At 42.6% G+C, this 20851-nt stretch overlaps 5 protein-coding genes across 9 annotated transcripts in view; 3 read left to right on the forward strand and 2 right to left on the reverse strand.

The window, feature by feature from the left end:
• Nucleotides 1–1625, forward strand: part of pdcd11 (programmed cell death 11) — a 12732-nt gene extending 11107 nt beyond the window's left edge. For all 3 annotated transcript variants that reach the window (XM_031864679.1, XM_031864681.1, XM_031864680.1), the window contains exons 35-36: nucleotides 132–297; nucleotides 515–1625. In XM_031864679.1, the coding sequence (XP_031720539.1) occupies nucleotides 132–297; nucleotides 515–686 (338 nt within the window). In that variant the 3' untranslated portion in view covers nucleotides 687–1625. The remainder of the gene's footprint in view (nucleotides 1–131; nucleotides 298–514) is intronic.
• Nucleotides 1077–7131, reverse strand: LOC116392875 (RING finger protein 122). Of its 2 annotated transcripts, none has more exons than XM_031864686.1 (7): nucleotides 6439–7131; nucleotides 5925–6093; nucleotides 4235–4388; nucleotides 3383–3425; nucleotides 2847–2888; nucleotides 2148–2230; nucleotides 1077–1939 (listed from the first exon to the last, which is right to left on the reverse strand). In XM_031864686.1, exons 2-7 carry the CDS (start codon nucleotides 5947–5949, stop codon nucleotides 1819–1821), a joined length of 468 nt encoding a protein of 155 aa, XP_031720546.1. In that variant the 5' UTR covers nucleotides 5950–6093; nucleotides 6439–7131; the 3' UTR covers nucleotides 1077–1818. The 2 variants fall into 2 exon arrangements, with proteins under 2 accessions (XP_031720546.1, XP_031720544.1); XM_031864684.1 differs by having other exon boundaries at nucleotides 5925–6245.
• Nucleotides 7132–9325: 2194 nt separating this feature from the next.
• Nucleotides 9326–16136, reverse strand: calhm1b (calcium homeostasis modulator 1b). The gene is made up of 4 exons (XM_031864434.1): nucleotides 16089–16136; nucleotides 15853–15926; nucleotides 11027–11614; nucleotides 9326–9838 (listed from the first exon to the last, which is right to left on the reverse strand). Exons 2-4 carry the CDS (start codon nucleotides 15904–15906, stop codon nucleotides 9326–9328), a joined length of 1155 nt encoding a protein of 384 aa, XP_031720294.1. The 5' UTR covers nucleotides 15907–15926; nucleotides 16089–16136.
• LOC116392874 (inositol 1,4,5-trisphosphate receptor-interacting protein) lies at nucleotides 13193–15695 on the forward strand. Of its 2 annotated transcripts, none has more exons than XM_031864682.1 (2): nucleotides 13193–13298; nucleotides 13618–15695. In XM_031864682.1, the coding sequence occupies exon 2, from the start codon at nucleotides 13630–13632 to the stop codon at nucleotides 15496–15498; it is 1869 nt and encodes a 622-aa protein (XP_031720542.1). In that variant the 5' UTR covers nucleotides 13193–13298; nucleotides 13618–13629; the 3' UTR covers nucleotides 15499–15695. The 2 variants fall into 2 exon arrangements, with proteins under 2 accessions (XP_031720542.1, XP_031720543.1); XM_031864683.1 differs by having other exon boundaries at nucleotides 13193–13213.
• An 882-nt stretch (nucleotides 16137–17018) lies between the features above and the next one.
• LOC116392815 (ras-related protein Rab-40C-like) lies at nucleotides 17019–20790 on the forward strand. Its single transcript, XM_031864579.1, has 6 exons — nucleotides 17019–17697; nucleotides 17791–17851; nucleotides 17959–18019; nucleotides 18104–18181; nucleotides 18424–18646; nucleotides 18894–20790. Exons 1-6 carry the CDS (start codon nucleotides 17544–17546, stop codon nucleotides 19193–19195), a joined length of 879 nt encoding a protein of 292 aa, XP_031720439.1. The 5' UTR covers nucleotides 17019–17543; the 3' UTR covers nucleotides 19196–20790.
• The last annotated feature ends 61 nt before the right edge of the window (nucleotides 20791–20851 follow it).

The raw sequence follows: 20851 nt of genomic DNA on the forward strand, positions 1-20851 counted from the left end.
TGTGTGTGTGTGTGTGTGTGTGTGTGTGTGTGTGTGTGTGTGTGTGTAACCGTTCAGGCTCTGCTTCCCCCGTCCCAGCTGTGTATCTCCACAGGTCTTAACCTTTTGTGTATTGTCGTGCTTCCTCTCAGGTGTGGATGTGATCGCCAAGTTCGCTCAGCTGGAGTTCCGTTATGGTGATTCAGAGAAAGGTCGCACCATGTTTGACAAAGTCCTGACGAGCTACCCGAAACGCACCGACCTCTGGTCCGTCTTCATCGACCTCATGGTCAAACATGGCTCACAGAAGGAAGTCAGGTGAGCCAAGGCCCTTACTCTCCTTTCTGACCCCCCCCCCCCATTGTCACTTTTAACACATTTTGTTTCATTCCTTAAATCTTTTCTTTGTAAAGATATGCTGCCCTGTGTAAACTAATGAGCCTTAATGCTTTACATGACAACGACTGATGGTTAACTGTGTTAAGACCAGTTTTATGATCAAACATAAAGGTTTCCAACTGCCCGTCTCCTGCAGGGCGCTGTTTGATCGCGTGATCCACCTGAGTGTTTCAGTGAAAAAGATCAAGTTCTTCTTCAAGCGCTATTTGGAGTACGAGAAGAAGCACGGCACCCCGCAGAGCATCCAGGCAGTCAAAGAGAAGGCCATGGAGTTTGTGGAAGATAAAGGCACCGAGGCTGCCAACTAATGCACACAATAATACACACAATAATACACACGTTGTGTACGTGTGTGTGGACTGCAGTTTGCTGAACCCGGTCTGAGCTTCACACCTGTTCACAAACAAGCTTGTGGCTCCAGATGCTCAGACAGGTTCCTCCTCAAAATGATCAACTTCTCAGCTTGTTTTTTATTGTTGTGGAGACTTCTGAACCTAAAAGTCCAACGTTTGTGAAATGTGTTGGAACAATCTGTAAATGTTCAAAGAAACTGGTATTTGATGTTTCATTATAGTCACGAGAACGAGCTATGAAGAGAATAATTACTGTTATAACGATTAATTTACTGTGTTTTCATTCAAACGTTTGTGGGAGCATTTTCTATTCATCTGTCCAGCCTTTCAATAAATCCGACACCATTACAATACATTACGTGACGTTTTATTTAAAAGCAACAAATACAAAATAACAATATATAGGGACATGTTTACATACAGGCAAGACTAGTTCTCTATCAGTCTCTTTAAAAGGGAAGGGCATGGGACACAATCGGTAACAATATCGTCTACTGAACTCCTCGTCGTGGTTGTAATCCCGCTGGTCTTGGTCTCAGCTGGAGGTCGTGGCTAACCTCTGACCTCTGGAGCGTTTCACCTACGTTGGCAGTATTGAAGATGCATGTGTGGCACAGGGTTATAGGGTGACTGACATGGTTTGTGCTGGCTGTATTGGTGACACCCCTGAGATATGAGAGGCATCCAAACTGATCCTGATGTCCCGCTCACTGCCTGTAGTGTAGTTTGTCTCTGGCAGTGACAGCGGCAATGATATCCTGCTCTCTAATGTGGCTCCCTTTGCCTGACATGTTTTTTGGTGCAATATGGAAGTAGAACTAGGAGCGTTTTTATTTTGTTTTTAATGAAAAGATCCTATTCATCCACCCACTCCCTAACTGATCTGACCAGATCATTTTGGCGCTGTCAATATCAAATTCCCATGAAGGCATATTGCTCAAAGGTCAGCAGCAGGGCGAGCCATTTGGGCTCACTGTCAACATTTCTTGTGAGATGTCTTTAAGATGACCGCCGCCCATCATCCCTAGTGTATTTAATGTGTGTGTTTTTCTGTAAAGGGAGTCCTGTTTCGTCTCTCCCGGCTCCCTCACACCTCCTCCGGGTCCAGTGGACTCTCGGCGCCCTGGGGAGCGTCTGTGTGGAGCCGGAGGATGGGTTTGTTACACATGGGGCACACGCTGCGGATCTCCAGCCACTTCAGCAGGCACCTGATGGGACAAGTAACAGTTAGCTTAAAAACAGTGACGATGTAATCTAGTTTAACAGGAGACACTTCATTTGACACCATATGGACTGAAAGGAAGCCATCGTTATGGTGGTTTGTGGCATCTTCTTAGATTAGCATGGGATAAGGAGGAAACATTTTTAAAAGAGCACTTAGTAAATCTTCAAACGATGTAGTTTTATAACACTCACTTCTTGTGAAATGCATGTGAGCACGGGCAAACTCCCAGCTCATCTCTGGTCCTGAATTCTTCCAGACACACCGCGCAGGTTTGCTGCAAGAACAAAACACAAACACAAGGTTAGTTTTTGTGATCAGATTATTATTTTACCTCGATGTGTCACATTCAATGAGATACATTTGAGCAATACATTAATTGTGACCTAGATTTATAACATAACACAAGTAGAAGCTTGTTTTGAAATAATGCTTTTACCTTAACTATCTTTAGTAACAGTATTATTTCAACATTCCCTTGTACAGAGATTGAGACATTAAATTAACAATGAGAATGACCGACCAACAGAACTTGGAAAAGCAATATTTTTAGAAATCAGAAGACGAGAGAGATCTTTTTGTAATGCATTTTGAATGAGTGCAGTTATTCCTGGAGTCCTAATTCTGCTCCAAGAAGAAAGCCAAGCAGGCACTCTGACATTCTTTTTAAATAGCTGCATTTGAGATGCAAGGTATTTTCAGGCCATCTCCTCGCAGTGTGTGTGCAGCACTTTGATCGCATCCAACCGAAGCCCAGAATGGGTCACCTGAGCCGCCACAGAAGCATTGTGGTCATGAAATGTGCAACGCTGCACGTGTGTGATGCAGCTCATTACATGTATTATGTTTAACACAAGAAATGCGTAAAAGCGTTTGCAGCAATAATGACTTACTCCTAGAAGGCTCAGTTTCTTGCTTGTGCCCTTCAGCACCACCTACAGTTGGGAGAAGGAGAAGGAGACAAATATTGCCACGTGATTGATGTGTCAGCACACAGTTATGTTGGCAGAAAATCTATGGTGTAAAACAAACATTTCAGATGGGTTCAATGTGCTGATGTGACTAGCTTAAAAACATTTGCAAGAGGGGCGTGTACTCTTTTATTTGTTTAAAAAAACCCATTATGAATACATATAATGCAGCCGGCTGCAGCTGGAGTTTAACCTTCCCCTGAGCTGTAAACCTCGTCACTAACTGTCACCACAAAGCATTGTGACACCCTGCTGCTACCTGCTCACCATGCCAGGCGTGTTCACACTGCAGCTGCATGAACGGTTGTGAATCAGGGGGCAGCTGAGGACATGGATGAAGTCAAGGTCATGTATAAATGGTTGCACAGTTCACAATAACAGTGGGAAATGCTATATTAGCAGCCTATTTATAACCTGCCTCAGAAGCTGGTGTGACATGTACTGCAGTGACTACATACCTCATTGTAGCTGAACTGCTCCCTTGTTCCTTGTTGTTTCAACCTGAGTGAGGCAGAGAGAGGAGAACATCTGTACGGTAGGAGTGACCTAACTAACATACATAGTGACATACATCACAACTGTAACTTTAGTCAGTGGTTCCCAACCTGGGGGTCGGGGCCCAGCATAGGCTCGCGAGATGAATCTTAAGGGTAAGCAAGATGATCACCCTGGTAGATAATAATAAGAAAAAAATACCAAAATTCTTCTCTAAACTTTGTTTCTTTCTTGTGAATTATTGTATCAGGTCTCTGTTTATTCAAATAAAGCCATCTGAGTGAAAACCACTGTTTGACTGAACAGCAGAGCAACATTAGCATTCATTTGAGTCCAATATTTACTTTCCTTGTACAACTTTTTCTGGTCTAGCTAATGACAGCTGTGTCTGTCTAATGTTTGGTGCTGGGCCGGGAGTGGCTTGTACTGAGTTTTAGAGCCTTTTACTAAAAATAGCTGCCTATATGACTTATTCTTAATCATATTAAATAGCCCTGCTTTTGCTTTAACGTGCATATGCATATATAGCTACTAGCATAGATTGATGTGTTTTTCTTGTCAAACAATTATAGACCATATGTAGCAACGTTGGCAGCTCTACAGGGCACCACCACATACATTTGCACCATTATTGCTGCTATCATCACATATTAAGATCTTATTACCAAGCTCATTTTGAATTAGTTTTAACCTGCTGTGGCACACTGTGTTGCAATGTCAATTGTCTTTTTGCACGTTCTGCTTTTTCCCCTGCTTCTTGTGTACCTTCCTTACTCTCTCCCCAGATCCCCCCCCCCCAAACCTCCCCCACCTACCTGAAAAGGTAGCAGCAGAAGATGAGGCTGAGCATGAAGACGAAGAGGCCGATGCCCAGGACGATGACGAACACATTGAGCGGGAGGTGATACATGTCAGACGTCATGCTGCAGTAGTGTTCAGAGCGCTGAGAACCCAAACCACACAGGCATCCTGGTAAGAAGAGTTTGCAGATATATATTAGATGCTTAACACACATTTATATTTCTTATATGGTTGAATGTAAAGGAGTAACTGTCATTCTAATAACACCTTTTTATTTATATGTTTCTGTATTTTATTTAGTTTGTTTACAATCTCAGTCTTGAAATTGCATTTTCCATCTCAAAATAGAGAGCTACCGAAAACAATTAAATTATTTTGTTTCCCATAACAAAGACCAAAGCTCCCCCAAGATTTACAGCATTCAGATGTTAGCATTGACAGTTCAAGTCCTGATTGGGAGCATTGACTTTAAGATGCTGCAATTTGTGCAGACGGTTGTTCTGTTATGAAGCTCCTGGGATCTGTGGAAAGTATTTTCCCTGGTCATGGAATGAATATTATTTGAAAGCAGTAATTCCAACTCTACAGTGAGGAGCACGAGGAATCATGGCAGACAAGTAGATTAACTACAACATGAATCTACAGCACCATCCCATGCTGTGAGTTTCTGGCTGCCAACAGGCACAAAACGTCACCATATGTCTGCTTGACAATGACGATGAGGCCCTCTGGCTCATGTGCACACAATCAAGAGTTTTATAAGATATTTGGCGATGAGTTTTACATAATTGTTGGTGTTTGTTTTGATGCAGGTGTTTCCAGAGAGCTGTGACTGACACTGTGGTGGCAACTGAGGCCATCACAGGACTGTGCGTTAATTGGCTGCAGAACAAGACAAACATGGAGGACAGACACCACTTCCACTTTACCACCATCTGTTCCACAGACTCTATAGAGGTGACTGGTAGAGTGTGTGTGTGTGTGTGTGTGTGTGTGTGTGTGTGTGTGTGTGTTAACGCCGGGGGATGGAAGGGTAGGGATGTCTAGCGCCTGTCTGAATTGTGTGTGTGTGTTGCAGGTGGCAGGGGGTTGGTGTATATTAAACAGATTGAACTCGGGGGACTAAAGGATGGTAAAACAATAGCAGAGGAAGCCCCACTTCCACAGGCCACATGTGTTCCTATTAATTTGCAGCGAGGATGTTCTCTGCCAGCCTCTAAATGTCCATGTGTCTCTCTTTAGAGTGAATGAATGGGTACAGCTTGCACCCTGTGGGGGGTATGGGTTGGATAATTTGACATGGCTGGGTGGTTGGGGGATTTAGAAGGGGGGGGGGGGGGGGGGGGGGGGGGGGGGAGGGGGTTCGTGTAGGGAAGACCTGGGTAACATAATGAGAGATACAATCATGAACCAGGAATGGATGCACTGCAGAGTCAGTCAACAGCAACAAAACAAGAATGTAGTAAAGTTAGTGAAAACAATTTCTTCAGTTTTCAGGTGTCATGGCTCTCAAACAAACATGACCTTGAATTATTCTTGTATTTTAAGTGAGGCCTCCTCTCTCTCAGTGATTTACCATAGTATGCCCACTACGGGGATCCCACAAGCCAGCAACTAAGTAACTGAGTTTATGAGACACGAGTAAGTACACGCGCCACTGCCTCTTGTTTATTTGGCAGACAGCAGAGAAATACACTCACTTACCGTTACACCATTGGAATGGTTGCATGAAATTGAACTCCCAGAGCAGCAGCAGTAAATCAAGGCCCCGTCAGGAGAAGGCTGGAGAGGAGCCAAGCTCGTGGGCCGAAGCTACGGACAGCCTGGATCGAGTCCCTCTCAGCTGGATCGCTCTTTTGTTGGGTTGTGTCAGCTTCTCAAAAAACAACAAATCGAGATTTTCAGTTTTGTTGGCTCAGCAGTCTGTACTGCCCAGCATTCCCCAAATCTGGATTAACCAGTCCGTGTAAGGATTGGGAGATTTAAGACTGGGGTTTGGACCGGGAGCGAAGATCTCATGGGCTCCTGGATTCCAGTGAGAATGATGTCATCACGGGAGAGAGAAGAAGAAACAAAGAAATCTTGTTGACAAGAGCTGATTGTTAATTAGATGCCTCGTACCATGTGTTATTCAGGAGTCGTTATTGTGAAAAGCTGAATCTCACTCAGTCACAATGTCATAAACAACACAGGCTGCTTGATAACAGGAAATACTTACATTTCCAGCAGGAATGGGCCTCTAGACTTTGTGTCTGCAGTGTTGTCCCCTCACCAAATTCAATGACATCCACCGCTCAAACTGAGAATGCTCGTCCAATGAAGGTAATTATCTGGCATTAGTCTGTGTTTTGTCTTCCTCCCAAAGCTGCTTCTTTTAACAGAGGATTTTCACAAGTCTCATCCCCCACTCCTCTGTTGTCTCCTCCTCCAGTCCTCTGATCTTGCAGCGGGTATTCCTCCTCAGTGTGGAAGGCAAAGATGTGCTGCTTTCCTCAAAGCCCAAACAAAGTGAGGACGGCTCCATGCAGTCAGCAACAGTCCTCTAGCTGGGAATGGTGTTTTGCTGGTGAGCCTGTGTTTTGTGTGTCAGTTAGTGTGTGTGTGTGTGTGTGTGTGTGTGTGTGTGCGCGTGTAGGGAGGGGGGGATCCTACTCTCCCTCTAACCATCTGCTCCTTCTATTCAGAAAAAAAAACAGAGACAAAGGTGGTGTGTGTGCAGAAGTGTGTCTGCGTGTGTCGTTTTCAGACTCTCCCACCTCCAGCTGGCTTTGTCAGGGCAGGCTTCCCCTCTTCCTCTTTCAATCCCAAATGTTGCTCAGAGACAGCCTGCAATTCGCCTTTCCCTTCCTTCCCTTGCTCCTGCTCTGCTCTGCCTTGGGTTTGTAAACAGATCTCTGCTCATGTGACCAGCCGTTTTGCCTCGCAACTCTCCTCTCCCTCAGCCCTCCCTCGCTACCTCAGTCCTCCAATCTGTAGGCAGAAGGAAGGCAGAATGAGCCTGACACTGACGAATAGGGCGCCTGCAAGCATGCTGATGTGTATGTGTCTGCATGCGCACGCCCCTGTGCATGTATATGTGAGAGGGAGAGAAGAGACATTTGCAGCAAAGTCGAGGGAGGCCCCCGCCAGTAGCATGCGCATGGCTGATGTCCTGACAACCAAAACAAAGCCATTTTTGCGAAGTGGAGGTCAGCAAAAGAACAGATGATGCAACCTCGTTCACCATTCCCTTCCTTCACACATACAGAGATTGTATTTTTAGATCTACTGCTGATTATTATTCATGTTTGCTTTGTTTGATCTATTGACTCATGTCACACTTTTTTGCAAAGAAAGAACAAGGCAGAAAGAGAAGGGAAGAGGGGAAGAGACATCTGTCGACAGAGGGAACAAAGCAGGAAGTGAGACATAAAGGGAAAAACAGGGAGACACGGAGAGAAAAGTCACAGCCCGGACAAAGACGTTGCCTGCACGTCCACCCCCACACCAGCGGCCTTGGCTGCCAAATCGCTGAGGGAGAGAACAGCTGCTGGGCCACTGGGCAAGCTGTGAGACGGTCAAGGGGAGTGCTGCTTCACCAATCCCCAGGGGGGAGGGAGGGAGGGAGGGAGAGGCTTCAATAGGATTCATGCCATTTTCATTCACCCTCCCCTCCTCCCCTCCTGCTCCAGTAATGACATTACTGCTGAATACACGAACAACTGGATTGACCTCACAGATGCATGCACTGCTCGATGTTTACAGGTTTCAGAATCAAATGAGAGCTGTGTTGTAGCTACAGGGTTGTGTTGTCATTGTTGGCATGTGAAGGATGGTGGTTAACAGCACGCCCTCTTGTGAAATAGGATGAAACAGCATTGTATCAAGAGCTTCCTGACAATAGGAAGGTTCAACTGTGAAGAAATGACTGTAAAATAAAATGAAAGGCCGTTTTTCCAACATAGAGGAGAATTCCTTAATGTTTTACTGACGAAACTGAGCAAGTAAATGAGGGAGCAAGAGAGATGCAAATGTTGGCCTGGTTTTCTTAGTGACATGTAAATTGTTTTGGCTGTCCCGACCTTTTGTTTTTGCATAAATCATAGGTTTGCCTGATTGGACATAAAGTTACATTGTAGGTTTATCTGCTCATAACAAGGTTTAAGACCAGAAATGTGCTTAAAAGTATAATAAATTACATTATATAAATGTGTCACTTCAAAAAAAGGCAGATAAACACTGATAAACTCCTGTTACATGGGCCAGTTCAGATAAAGTGTTGAAGCGGGACAACGGAAACTGACTCAGTAATGTCAGTTTTACAGCAGTATCTCGCTAATTAACTGCTAACATTTTCCAGAAGAGCTACCATAAGCATATCTGACCAGGCACGGCTTCAGCAGCAAATCTTCTTAGTGTATTGAATTGAGAAAGAGTGCGTTCTATCGTTTATTAATTCAACTTTTCATTTGTAAGGCAAAAAGTAATTTATTTCCTCTCTCAAAAGTTACATAATCTCTCTTTAAAGCAAGAAGCCGCGGGGGGCTTGACGTGCACGGAGCTGTTTTCTTTGCTGATATTATCCACGTTAACACTCTGCTTTGTGCCCCGGGGTATATTCATGGTGGCCCCGCACTTGAGAGCAACACAAACATTCACAAGTGTTGTCGATCATTGAAAACTGTACAGTGTGTATCATAATACTTTGCTAAACAGCAGCACGACTTCTGCAGCAGCCTAGTCTTTGCAGACTTCATATTTTGTGATACTCGGAGAGCAGTGGCAGGTTGTTTTCAGTAATTCATGACTTGTAAATAATAATAATAATAGTTGTGACAACAGTAAAAACAACAAACACCCAGAACTAACTGAAGTGAACCAGAATTATGTTGACCATGCTGTTATGCTGAAGTATACTATCAGTCAAACAGTGAATGTGAATTTAATTTGTATTAATTTATATGTTCTGGGCATTGAAGGAAAATTCTTATTAAATTACATTTTTCAACTAACTTTGGTAAATTACTAATACTAGCTAATAGAAACAAAATGATTCCTGAGACGATACAGCTGTCTGAGAGTTAAAGAAGAGCCAATTCCAGCTTTTCTTTGTCCCTGTGAACTCGTCAGACCTTACTGTAATACACCGCCCATTCCCTTTTCTCCACGTCAGGGGTGTGTCCCTTTGCAAATCCATTTGCTGCTCCGTTGGCCTCTCCGTTCAGTCTGCCATTGTTTTCACTGTCCATTTGGTCCTTTCTCAGAGCCAGAGCTGGTTTAGAGGCGTGCCAGTTCCACAAAACTTTGTTCATATCATCCTGGGCCCTGATACCCAGCAGCTTGTCTTCATCACTTCTCCTCGTATCCTCGTCTTCGTCGTCGCTGTCGTCCTTGCCGGAGCGATGGTGGTGGAAGCTGCGCATCTCCCCACTGATGTTCTCAAAGTACTGGTGGATGCAGACCTTGGCGAAGCTCTTGGCGTGCTCCTTACAGGTGTCATCGAACATCTTGCGCTCGATCTCAATGTAATGAGACCAGTACTTGGTCTTGAGGAAGGCAGCTTGACTAAAGCATGGTCGAATGGCTCGGATAAGGAAGGCCGTGAAGGTGATCATGAGCAGGAACATCCATCCGCATGCCTGTAAAATATAAAAAATATAGACATTATTAAATGTGTTGGTGAGGCCAAATGAGCATTAAATATAAAAACCAGAGAGACGGACTTTGGTTAAGAATCTGGCTGATGTTTTGTTGTGTTTGTGTTCTTGCCGATATTGAAGATCGTGGAAGTCACATACTCCAATGTGTGATAAATATCTAGGAGCTTTCTGACAGTTTCATAGCTCGTTAACAGAATAGAATATCAAGAGACTTTTCAGAGACATGTTACTTTTAAGCCTGCATGAATGCCCTCAGGCTGATCAAAGACCTAAATAACAGTGTGGGTGTTTTTGGATGGATTGAAATAGGTCCCAGTGCCATGAATAATAAATTTAGAGGCTTATCTTTTCCTCTAATAAGCGAACAGGAAAGCTTCAGTGAGCTCAAAGTGCAAGGCTAGAGTCGGGTGGGGAGATTTAAGTTAAATACAGTTTTTAAGGAATAAAGCAAGGGAAATTGAATTTGATTCGTCATCATTTCCTGCGATGAAGTTCGAAAACTGCCTGCTGAAAGTGTCCCCAACTTTGGCCACACTGTCTATAGACTACAAATGCTTTTATAGTCAGAGATTCCCCAAATACTAAAAACAATGTTTCTGTCGTGAAATCCACAGGTTAATTCTGAGGACGTGGCCGGTGTCTTCATTAGGCCTTTTTCACAGCAGTCATTTTACTTGTCATAAAGGTTTTACAATTAACATTAATGATCACTCTCTTCAAGTCAAGTGTCCCAGTTAGCTGTGACAGCGAACCAGCATTTACACCAGAACCCTGAATCTGAAGCAGAGCAATGGCATTTAGCCACCAGGCATTTTATTATTTACACCTGTGCTCTTTACACCCTCATATTTCAAAATGTCTTCTGCATGTGAAAAAGACCTAAAGTTGATGACAACAGATTTACTGATGAAATGTTCTTGTTGTTACATCTAAAAATACAGTTAAATCTCCAAACAACCATGCTAGCTTATAGCTAACAGTAGTAGCCACGTCTATTCAGAGTTATTTTTCACATTCAGTCCAGAATTCCTCTTAAATGTGCCATTTAACTGACGTTTGGTCTTTAAAATTTTACATTTTTATCTCCATGCATGCAAACTAATTACCTCTAATTTTAATACAAGTTAAAACGCAGAAAAGTGTGGGGGAAATAAATCAGATGCCTACCTGTGATATACACTTGATGTATCGTGATGCTGCCTCTCTTACTTCCTGATGCTCAAATAGGTCTTTGCATGGAATCCTCGCCAGCAGTCTGAGCTTCTCCACCTCTGACATCCCCGTCAGCAGACTGTAATTCCCAAACATGTCAATATCCAAGTTGATGCTGAAAGCACAGAGGAAGCTCTTCCCATCCATGAGAGTGACAGACACCCACACTGCAGGTGCTATTAAGGATCTCTGTGTGATTGAGCAGAACATGTAGCGGAGGATTGTTGGATCCTTGCTTCGTTTCCCTGTGGGTCTTTTCCATTCGTCTGTGAGCGCTGACACGTTATTGTTCATTACAAAACCTAACAGAAAGAACCATATCGTTGGAATAATGAGCAGTCCGATGCCATAGGTGTAGTTGTATTCTGGCATACAGGGGCAGCTGAACTCAAAGGCAGAGTACATCTGTGCACTAGCCAGTGCCATGATGCCACAGATCCCGTTCATAAAGGATTCCTGGTTGGACTGGAGGAACTGGAACATCATACGAAACTTATCCATTTTGGGAGATGTGGTGGATCTTTGGTTCGGATGGAATTGTATCTATGAAAGCAAGTGCAGTCTGAAGTTTGAAATCAATCAGTGGAAGAAAAAGCGCATATACAGTAAGTTGCTTGAGAACATGTTTCACCGTATTGTGTTGAATGAAGGTTTAGCCAGAACCACTCTCATCGTACCCTCTACAGGGATTATTAATTGCAACTAATGGCTTTATTAATGATTTGTGCACCATATAACATTGAATGAATGTTGATAAGTCACTAACAAAGGGCCAAAGACTTCTCACTTTTTAATAATCCTACAGCAAATGTTAGTATTTACAAGTGTTAATAACTCATTCATAGAAGGTGTTACAATAATAATCCAAGACTGTTAACAATAAGTAGTTATAAAATATGATCGCAATGCTCTGCAGAGGTTTAGCAGACAGAGAGACTTCACCAAACCCGGCAATCCAAAAGTTGTTCTTAATAAAGGCGTATTACTTTAAAGCGTAAAGGATTTAAATACATTGATAAAGCTGGTCATATATTGGTGACTTTTTAGAAAGTGGTACCAGAATATCATATGCTGATAGTGAACTATAACTGTTCTTCTCAACCATCTTTCATCAGTTTGATACAGAGATTATGATACAAAGTCAGGCATAAATCATTGATCAGAAAGAAACATAAAAACACACATACCTATTTTCTTAACGTTGGATGAACAGAAGGAGAGGAACAAATATCATACAGTAACAAGATGGTCCATGGTAGTTCTTTATATACTTATTAGACATTGTAGCTCGGACTGACTGAAAGGTGTTTCTCGAGTTCTCTGTGGTGATGTTCAAAGCCGACCACATCATCTGTCACCATGCCCCTCCCTTAACAGGTGTTCAGTGTGATGTAACAACAGATTGTCATTCAGTGCACATTTTACTCAAAAGTAAACCTGTTACCGTTCTCACAAACACACTTCCAGCTGGTCCTTTTGAAATGCATCCATTTCACTATTCTTTGTCTTTCTTTCTTATGTGACGTTCGTATGTGGTTGTGTTCATTCAAGTCACCTGGACCTCTGGGATGCAGTGTTGTTTAAACAATCCTGACATGCAAAGATGATCTCAATACATTCAAATATCCGTGGCTTTGGCTGGAAAATGTGGTCGTTGTCTACGCGGGGAAGGGTGAATCTGTTTCCACTTGCTTCATCAGAACCAAATAAATCAAAAGCTTATCTCGGGCAAAATATCAAGGCAACTGCAGCCGCTGAGTGAGGCAGAGCTCGACGAACCAGTTAGAAGCCCACGAGAGGATGACAGGCCGGGGCTTACATGCTATTCATAGATGCAAACCATTTTCCATACATTGTTTTCATTTGAACAATAGTGAGATGGCCTAATGGTTGGTCCTTTAAATTACAAAAAATATACTGTAACCTTTTGATTCATTCAGTGACTCACTGGTTCACTTCATACTATTATGAATATGCAGTTAAACTTACAGGAAGTCTGTGCTATCTGTTTGCTTCTGTGTATCGCACCGGAAAGTGTCACAGCAGAGCAGATGGGCAGGGTGTGCAGGAAACAAGTCACGAAAGAAGACCTGCGATGACATCTAAAATAGGAAGAGAACACTGAGCCTGTGGCTGTGCGAGGTTCGTCTCTTGCTTCCTCCTTTGTACCAATAATTCACGCATTACCGGAACATCGCAAAGCTGAGATAACTAATCACTTCTTTTGGTGTGTATTCTTCTTCTTCTTCTTTAATGTTAATAAGTGCAGTAATAAATGATGTTTTATATACAATGTGATCACAGAAACGAGTAGAGAGGATGCTTCCAGGCCACCGAGGAAGTAGCTTCTTTCTTTGCTTTGCATCATCATTGCCTGCAGGAACATTTCTCACATTTTTCACGTATTTGCAAGGACTTCTATTCTATTCTATTCCTTTTTTTCTTTCTCCCGTTTTCTTAAACATCTTTTGAAGAACACTAATGCATTTTTCAAAATGACTGAAATTATTTTTAACAATTCTTTATGCTGTCTATCTCATTCACAGACAGTATTGACGATGCCAGATACTCTGCTGCGAGTGTTGGTGGTAGCTCTGGGTCTCCTAACGTATCCGAGGGACCAGCCCGGAGTTGAGGAATGGGATGAGGTCACCACAGTGGGCATGCAAAAGCATGAAGAGAGGCTGTTGGTGGGAGGAGAGAAACTGGACCACAAAATGTCACCTGTCAGGGAGGAAATCCCACATACTGATAAAAGAGGGCCTCAGGATGATGTAAAAAACATTGAGTCTGATCAACGTGTGACTGAAAAAGACACGATGTCAGTCTTACAAGGTGTGTCTGTCATCCATCAAGATTCAGAGGAGGAAGTTGCTGATCACAACTCATCAGAAAGAGGACAAGTTAAAGAAAATTCAGATCCAAGTTGGCCTCAAAACTCCAAAAGTGAACCTGAGACTGCTCTGAAGACTTCACAAATTGACAGTGAGCAAAATGGAGCCCCAGAAGGGCAACACGAAAAGCCTAAAGAGAAGGAAGTGTTCAGCCCCAAAGAACAAGAATCACCTCCGTCACACTGTCACGTCATCACACCAGAAAATGAAACTTCAGAGGACATCACTGACTGGGAGTGGGATTTCCTCTGCTACACATGGAACATACTCTCCATCATTTCTTTGATCTGCTTCTTTAGGAAATACCGAAGAAAACAATCCCAAATGAAAGAAGAAGAAACCAAGGCCTTCCCAGGGACCTGCACCACTGCTGAAGCACTGCTGCCAGACAACGACACTCTGCAGAAATTTCACTCTAAATGTTTGGAAGTCTCCTCCGATAAGAAGTGGAAGGAGTTCTTGGAGGGGTTTACAAAGGATCTGTTTGCAGCCATGAGGACCGCCTGTGATAGCAATGGTGGTATGGTGATTGAGGACTTTCAGATAGTGGATGTGTGCGACATCATCGTCCCCTTCACCCCCCCTCATCCATACAGTTTCCAGTGTCAGCTGTGGAACAGTGAGCCAAATGACCTGCTGCCAGATATGCAAGCCTGTGGTCAAATCAAACTGGTGGAAGATGAGAAAATCCAAAATGGCTGCCACTGTCAGTCTCCTAATTCAGATGATATGGTGTGCTTGCTGCATTGTGAGGCTGAGAGTGTGAAGACGACGACGACTGATATTCGTGATGTCCTTCTTTGCATGAAGAACTCGCCCTTCCTTTCAAAATCACTGGTTACCAGATGGTTTCAGAGCACTATCAAACAAGCGTGGGAACAGATTTCACACAAGTACGAGTTTGAGCTCAACATTAGCTACATTAACGCTCCGGGTGCTCTGATAGTTAGATTCAGATCAGGGAAGAAGATTAGCTTCAGTATGCGTCCTGTGGTTAAAGTCAACACTGATGCCCATTTCTTCATTACTCATTGCTCCCCAAACAACTCGGATACTTCCTGGACACTCTCCCTGACCTGCTATGAAGATAGATTGTTAGAGCACATCTCTAAACGCCTGCCTGTAAACTCATGCCACAGACAAACTCTTGAAATTGCACTTTTCCTTCACAAGAGACAGACAGCACTGTTAGGAAGCAGTGCTCTCAAGGATGTTCATTTCAAAGCTGCACTAATGCATCTGCTTTTGACCAAAGACCCATCACAGTGGAAACCAAATCTTGTGGCTTGTAGGCTACGAGACTTACTGGCCTTCATGGAGAGAAGCCTCAATAAAAAACTGCTGCAGCATGTTCTTATTGGGAACCCTTTAAGACAGCGAGTTATTGAACTTCCTGCTGAATACACTCATGCAAAGACCGTGAATCTCTTCCACCCCCTTGTGGTCCACAACTGTATCTACAAAAATGCTGTGATGCATTTCCAGGAAATGCTTAGAAATGCACACATGCTGATACATGATTATCTTGATTAACAGCTCCATTCGTTTATTAAATCAGTAGCCTTAAGTGTGCAGTCTAAGATATATTTTGAATCTGGTCACTCTTAAGATCAAGGTGAATCATGTCCATACTTCATGACTATTGCAATGGAAACTTCAGATACAAGAGATTAGCAATTTATTTTTAAAATTCACATTTGAAATAAGACAAAACTACTACTACTACTACTACTACTCCTCCACAAAAAAAATAAAGTTTACATCTCAAGAGTACCACATTGTCAAAAAAAAGGATAAGCATATTGGATTAGCATCAAAATTGCCTGTACATGACAGTGAAATGCTTTATGAATTGATGCTAAAGTTAAAGATCATGTGTAAACATACCTTTTGCCATTGCCGTGGAGCAGGTTGAGTCACAGCAGGTGCACACAGAGTCATCACCGTACAGCACCTTCCACCTAAAGTATAAACAGTTATCAGCCTTTGAACTCTGAGCTGGAGTAAGTTTCCCCAAAGAGAAGTCACAGTGCATGTAGAGTTGCTGAAAGACATTGGATCTGGGAGTTAACACGTTTTTATTTGACATTCTAGAGCTCTGTACCACTTGCTCTTCACAGTACCTGTGATGAAGAGTGGAAACCGTGTCCTTGAAGATCAAGGCACCAACGCTGACACCGATGATTTCGTTCCCTGATGCTGCGGCAAAGTGAGAAATGTCAGTAACTGGACAATTTTAGGTACTTTCAAAGTTAAGCAGGGCTGCTACAAATGGTCACCATTTTCTGTGATTGGGTTTGAAAAAAAAAATTTTTTTGCAGGGAAATAATTGATCCCTACCTGAGCAATAAGCGGTTTAAATACACAAGTGATGAATTCCTGAGAATACTTGTTGTATGCGTATTGAATGCTTGCCTATAGTATATTCTAGCAGACCTTCAAATGCTGAAGGAATTGCTTTGGTGACAAATAAAAAGATGTGTATGAACTAAAGTGTGTTTCAGCTGGCTTTTGTATTCTGCAATCAACAGAGAATTCCCGACATCTGCTGCAAATGCCAATCATGAGCAAACAATGAGAGGAGACCGATAATAATCACACTATCTCTGTATTTTCATACACCTGTGTGCCTTTGTAAGGTATATCATAATGTGACATTTTCTTTTGCATTACATTGGAGAAAATAAGTATTAAATCAGTAAATTAAATTTACTCAAGTAAGACTAAGTAGTGTCTACTTAAATATATAAGAAAAAGTGACCTGTATTAGTATTATGTATTAAATCAATTGAGGGATAAAATAACATTAAAAGCTTCAATAAAAAATCGTATCTTATTAAAATGTTTTAAATTGAGTTATATGTAGGCTACACATAACATCAATAAGAGCAATCCAAAATCAAAAGATCAAGTGAATTCAGAATGTGAGGGACATTTAGAAAACTTTGGCTGGTGAATATTAAATCCGACAAATAAAAAAAAGTGAATAACATTTTTGGAGGTTGTTTTATTTTATAAATCATACCCGGATATTACGTGGCTGATGACGTCAACACCAGGAAGTTCCAACGCAGTCCCCTTGGCAAAACGTTGTACTCGGAAGCTCAGTGTCCCTCGTTGTCTTTTTTCTTCATAAACAAAGTGAAACAATCGTATTTGATTTGGCAGATTATCGTTTCATGTGGGACTCAGCAGCCTCGTGTTTACTTTGTGTCACCTGCTTGCACTGGAATCTGTTATTATCGTTGGTGCTAGCTAACAGCTAGCTACGGTTGTTTTGGTTGTTAATGTGAACATTAACGTCACGTCGACGTGCCTGCGCTGAGCTTTAAGTGCTACTAACGCACTTTGAAAAGTTTATTCGATATATTCCTGACGAACTAGTCTTTTTTTTATCTGATTGACTTCACAAAGAACAGAGTTAATGTAAATCCTGGGTGGTGTACCTGTTAGCTGTTTAGCTAACGTCAACGGCGGTCGCCTAGCTTTAGCTACCAGTTTAGGGACCATTTGGTTTGTCCCTTGCCCCGAATAGTGGACGTCTGGCGGGCTTAAAAGCTGCCTGTGAACCGGATCCAATGCGTGGGATGATGGGCACACAGACTAGTCCCGTCAAGAGTTACGATTATCTCCTGAAATTTCTTTTGGTGGGAGACAGCGATGTTGGAAAAGGAGAAATCTTGGACAGTTTACAAGACGGATCAGTAGAGTCTCCTTATGCCTACAGCAGTGGTGAGTACCTATCTCTGCTTTTGTTCAGTTGTTTAGAAATTAATTACAAAGCCTGGATTGATCAACATGAACTCACTTTGTGTGTAATCGCAGGGATTGATTACAAGACCACCACAATTCTGCTGGATGGGAGAAGAGTGAAACTAGAGTTATGGTGGGTGTTTTAGCAAAGTATAATTATCAAGTCCAAAGTGATGAAATGGACAAACGCAAAACATAGTAGTGTACTCACTGTAACATGCTCGTTTGTGTCTTCCACAGGGACACATCGGGGCAGGGCAGATTCTGCACCATCTTCAGGTCTTACTCTCGTGGAGCACAGGTGAGAACTATAAAGCAATGTTTGTGTTTTCCATCATTATGTCACTCTGTACATGTGTCAACATGTCTGGCTTTTATTCCACAGGGCATCCTGCTTGTGTATGACATCACTAACGCCTGGTCGTTTGATGGCATTGACCGCTGGATACGGGAAATTGACGAGGTAACTCCATTCGACACGTTTTCTGCATGACAAAGAAATATATATATATATATATATATATATATATATATATATATATAAATAAATAAATAAAAAAAAGAGATGTATGGCAATCTTGTGTCTATATCCTTTCATCCCTGAGAGAAATCAACGTCTACTAGTCGTGCAATAGCTTCAAGAAATCCTGTCTAAGAGAGAGTTACATGACCTAAACACATTCCCATATTGTTTGTGTCCATCAGCATGCCCCAGGTGTACCCAGGATCCTGGTGGGAAATCGTCTTCACCTGGCTTTCAAGCGGCAGGTACCGACGGAGCAGGCCAGGGCCTATGCCGAGAAGAACAGCATGACTTTCTTTGAGGTCAGTCCGCTGTGCAACTTCAACGTTATCGAGTCTTTCACAGAACTTTCACGCACTGTGCTGATGAGGCACGGGATGGAGAAATTCTGGAGGCCCAACAGAGGTGAGTTTAAGAATTGTTTTCTTTTAAGATTAGGAATATATGTTTGTTTCCCTCTATGGTAGAAAAAGAGTGGGTTCTCATATCTCTTGCCGTTTTATTTCTCTAAATTTTGAGATATTTACCTCTAAATTTTCTCCCACCACCTCAGTGTAGGGGCAACATAGTATAGTTTATGAGCAAGCTGAAAAGATAGCATCTGACATGACATCCAGTCGTAACATTCATATTCCACCTTCTTGTCCCACAGTCTTCAGCCTCCAAGATCTGTGCTGCCGCTCCATCGTCTCCTGCACGCCGGTGCACCTCATTGACAAACTGCCCCTCCCTGTGGCCATCAAGTCCCACCTCAAGTCTTTCTCCGTGGCCAACGGCATGAACGCAGTCATGATGCACGGACGCTCCTACTCAGTGGCCCACAGTGCAGCCTCGGGCGGTGGCAGCGGCGGGAGCAAAGCCAACAGTCTGAAACGCTCAAAGTCCTTCAGGCCTCCGCAGAGTCCTCCGACGAGCTCGTCGTCAACCTCTAAGGGGAACTGTAAGATTTCATAGTGATGAGTGGACGTATGGTTGCCAGTATTAAAGGTGTTGTTGCTCCAAGAGGTCACAAGGCCATCGGAGAGCACGGAGAGCCACCAGCAGTCTTCACCAGAAACGGAGATATAGCTGTGAACTCGCATTGATCTTTGGGAGCTGCCTCGGATGGTTGGATTGTTCTCTTACCTCCAGGGGCTCACTGTTATCAAGGCAAACAAGAGTTCCCTGGGACGAACAGATGTGAATCAAGGATTGTTGCTCACCTGTTAACACTACGAATGAGTGGAGGGACATTAGATAAGCTTTCATTTGGAAAATGATCGTTTATTGTATTTAAAGTTGTAAATATGCCGTGTGTGCCGTGCGGTGTTTGTTTTGGTCAGTGTGTGATCTTGGAAAGGAGCTTCTTCTGATTGTTTTGTCTTGATTGTTTTGGTGTACAACTTATTTGTGTGTCTCACGCTCTTGTCTACCTTGGAAAATTCCTGTTGCAACCTCAACGGTGCTCAGCTACTTATTTAAAACTCAGATCAGTTATTTTTTTTAAAAATAAGACTTAAAGCTGAAATTGAATGTCGTGAGAAGAGCAAGGGTTCAGAATAGTACTGGATTTTAGATAAATTACAAGACAATTGAAAATCGTTCTTAGCCTGGCACTTCTCGATCTGTGAAGCTGTCAAGTTTGTTTTGAGACTTCCTGTGGTGTCCCTTAATTTCCGCCCAAATGAATCCACCCTCCATCTCCACCAGTCTCTGGTTTGAACATCTGTTGACTTTCTCAGGCCATTTTTGCCTCTAAATCTAATTTGCAGGACCATCTATCAACCCGTTAACCCTCGGGGCTATTCAGAGGAAACCTTAAACAAACTCAGATGTGCACATTGTTTGCTCAGTCACGCCGTTATGCCTTCAGAAGGTGCTGCCGTCGTGTCTGTAGGTCCTGAACAGGAATTTGTGAACTCACGAGTCGTTGGTGAGAGGAATATTTTAATGTTATTGCTTTTTGGATCTTTTATTTATACGCAATGTATTTATGAATGTAAAACCAGATTCATCTGCTATTTTGTGGTAATATGTGAAACTGTAAGAATCAGAGGTGGAAGGTCACAGGGTACATATTGTGATATTCTTATTAAGCGTTGGGTATTACTGTAAATTACTTCTCATTTTCTAACCCTGTGATTAATTTGTGTACATTAAGAAGGCTTTGAATGGTTGTTTATGAGAACAAAGTAATGTCAGATGAACATGAAGACTTCTGAAAGGCTTGGATTTTAAATTGGATGTAACTAATAATGTTTCTTTTAATAATTTACAGAAATGTTTTTAATTTGACACAGTTTTCTTTCCACCTCTGATTAACGTGCTGTATTTCCACTATAAACATTCCCAGTGTCATGGCTTTGTGTCTGTGATGAAGTCTTTGAGGCCGTAAAGAATTGGTGCATGTTTCCTACCAGCGCCTGTTTAATGTGGTGTGTTGAGACCAGTTCAACAGAACATTAAGCTCTCTGTGTAAACGCGTGATGATGATTGTTGCTATCAGAGCTGTGTCTCTGACGGTTTGTCTCCACTGAAACAGTCACCCAACACAATAAAGGGTGAAGCGAGAGGTTCGCTTTGTGTTTTCATCAATTTATATGCTGCTGCAATGATTTTTCATTTATTTAT

This window comes from Anarrhichthys ocellatus, unplaced genomic scaffold, assembly GCF_004355925.1.
Source record: "Anarrhichthys ocellatus isolate YVR2014 unplaced genomic scaffold, GSC_Weel_1.0 scaffold31, whole genome shotgun sequence".
Lineage (NCBI taxonomy): Eukaryota > Metazoa > Chordata > Actinopteri > Perciformes > Anarhichadidae > Anarrhichthys > Anarrhichthys ocellatus.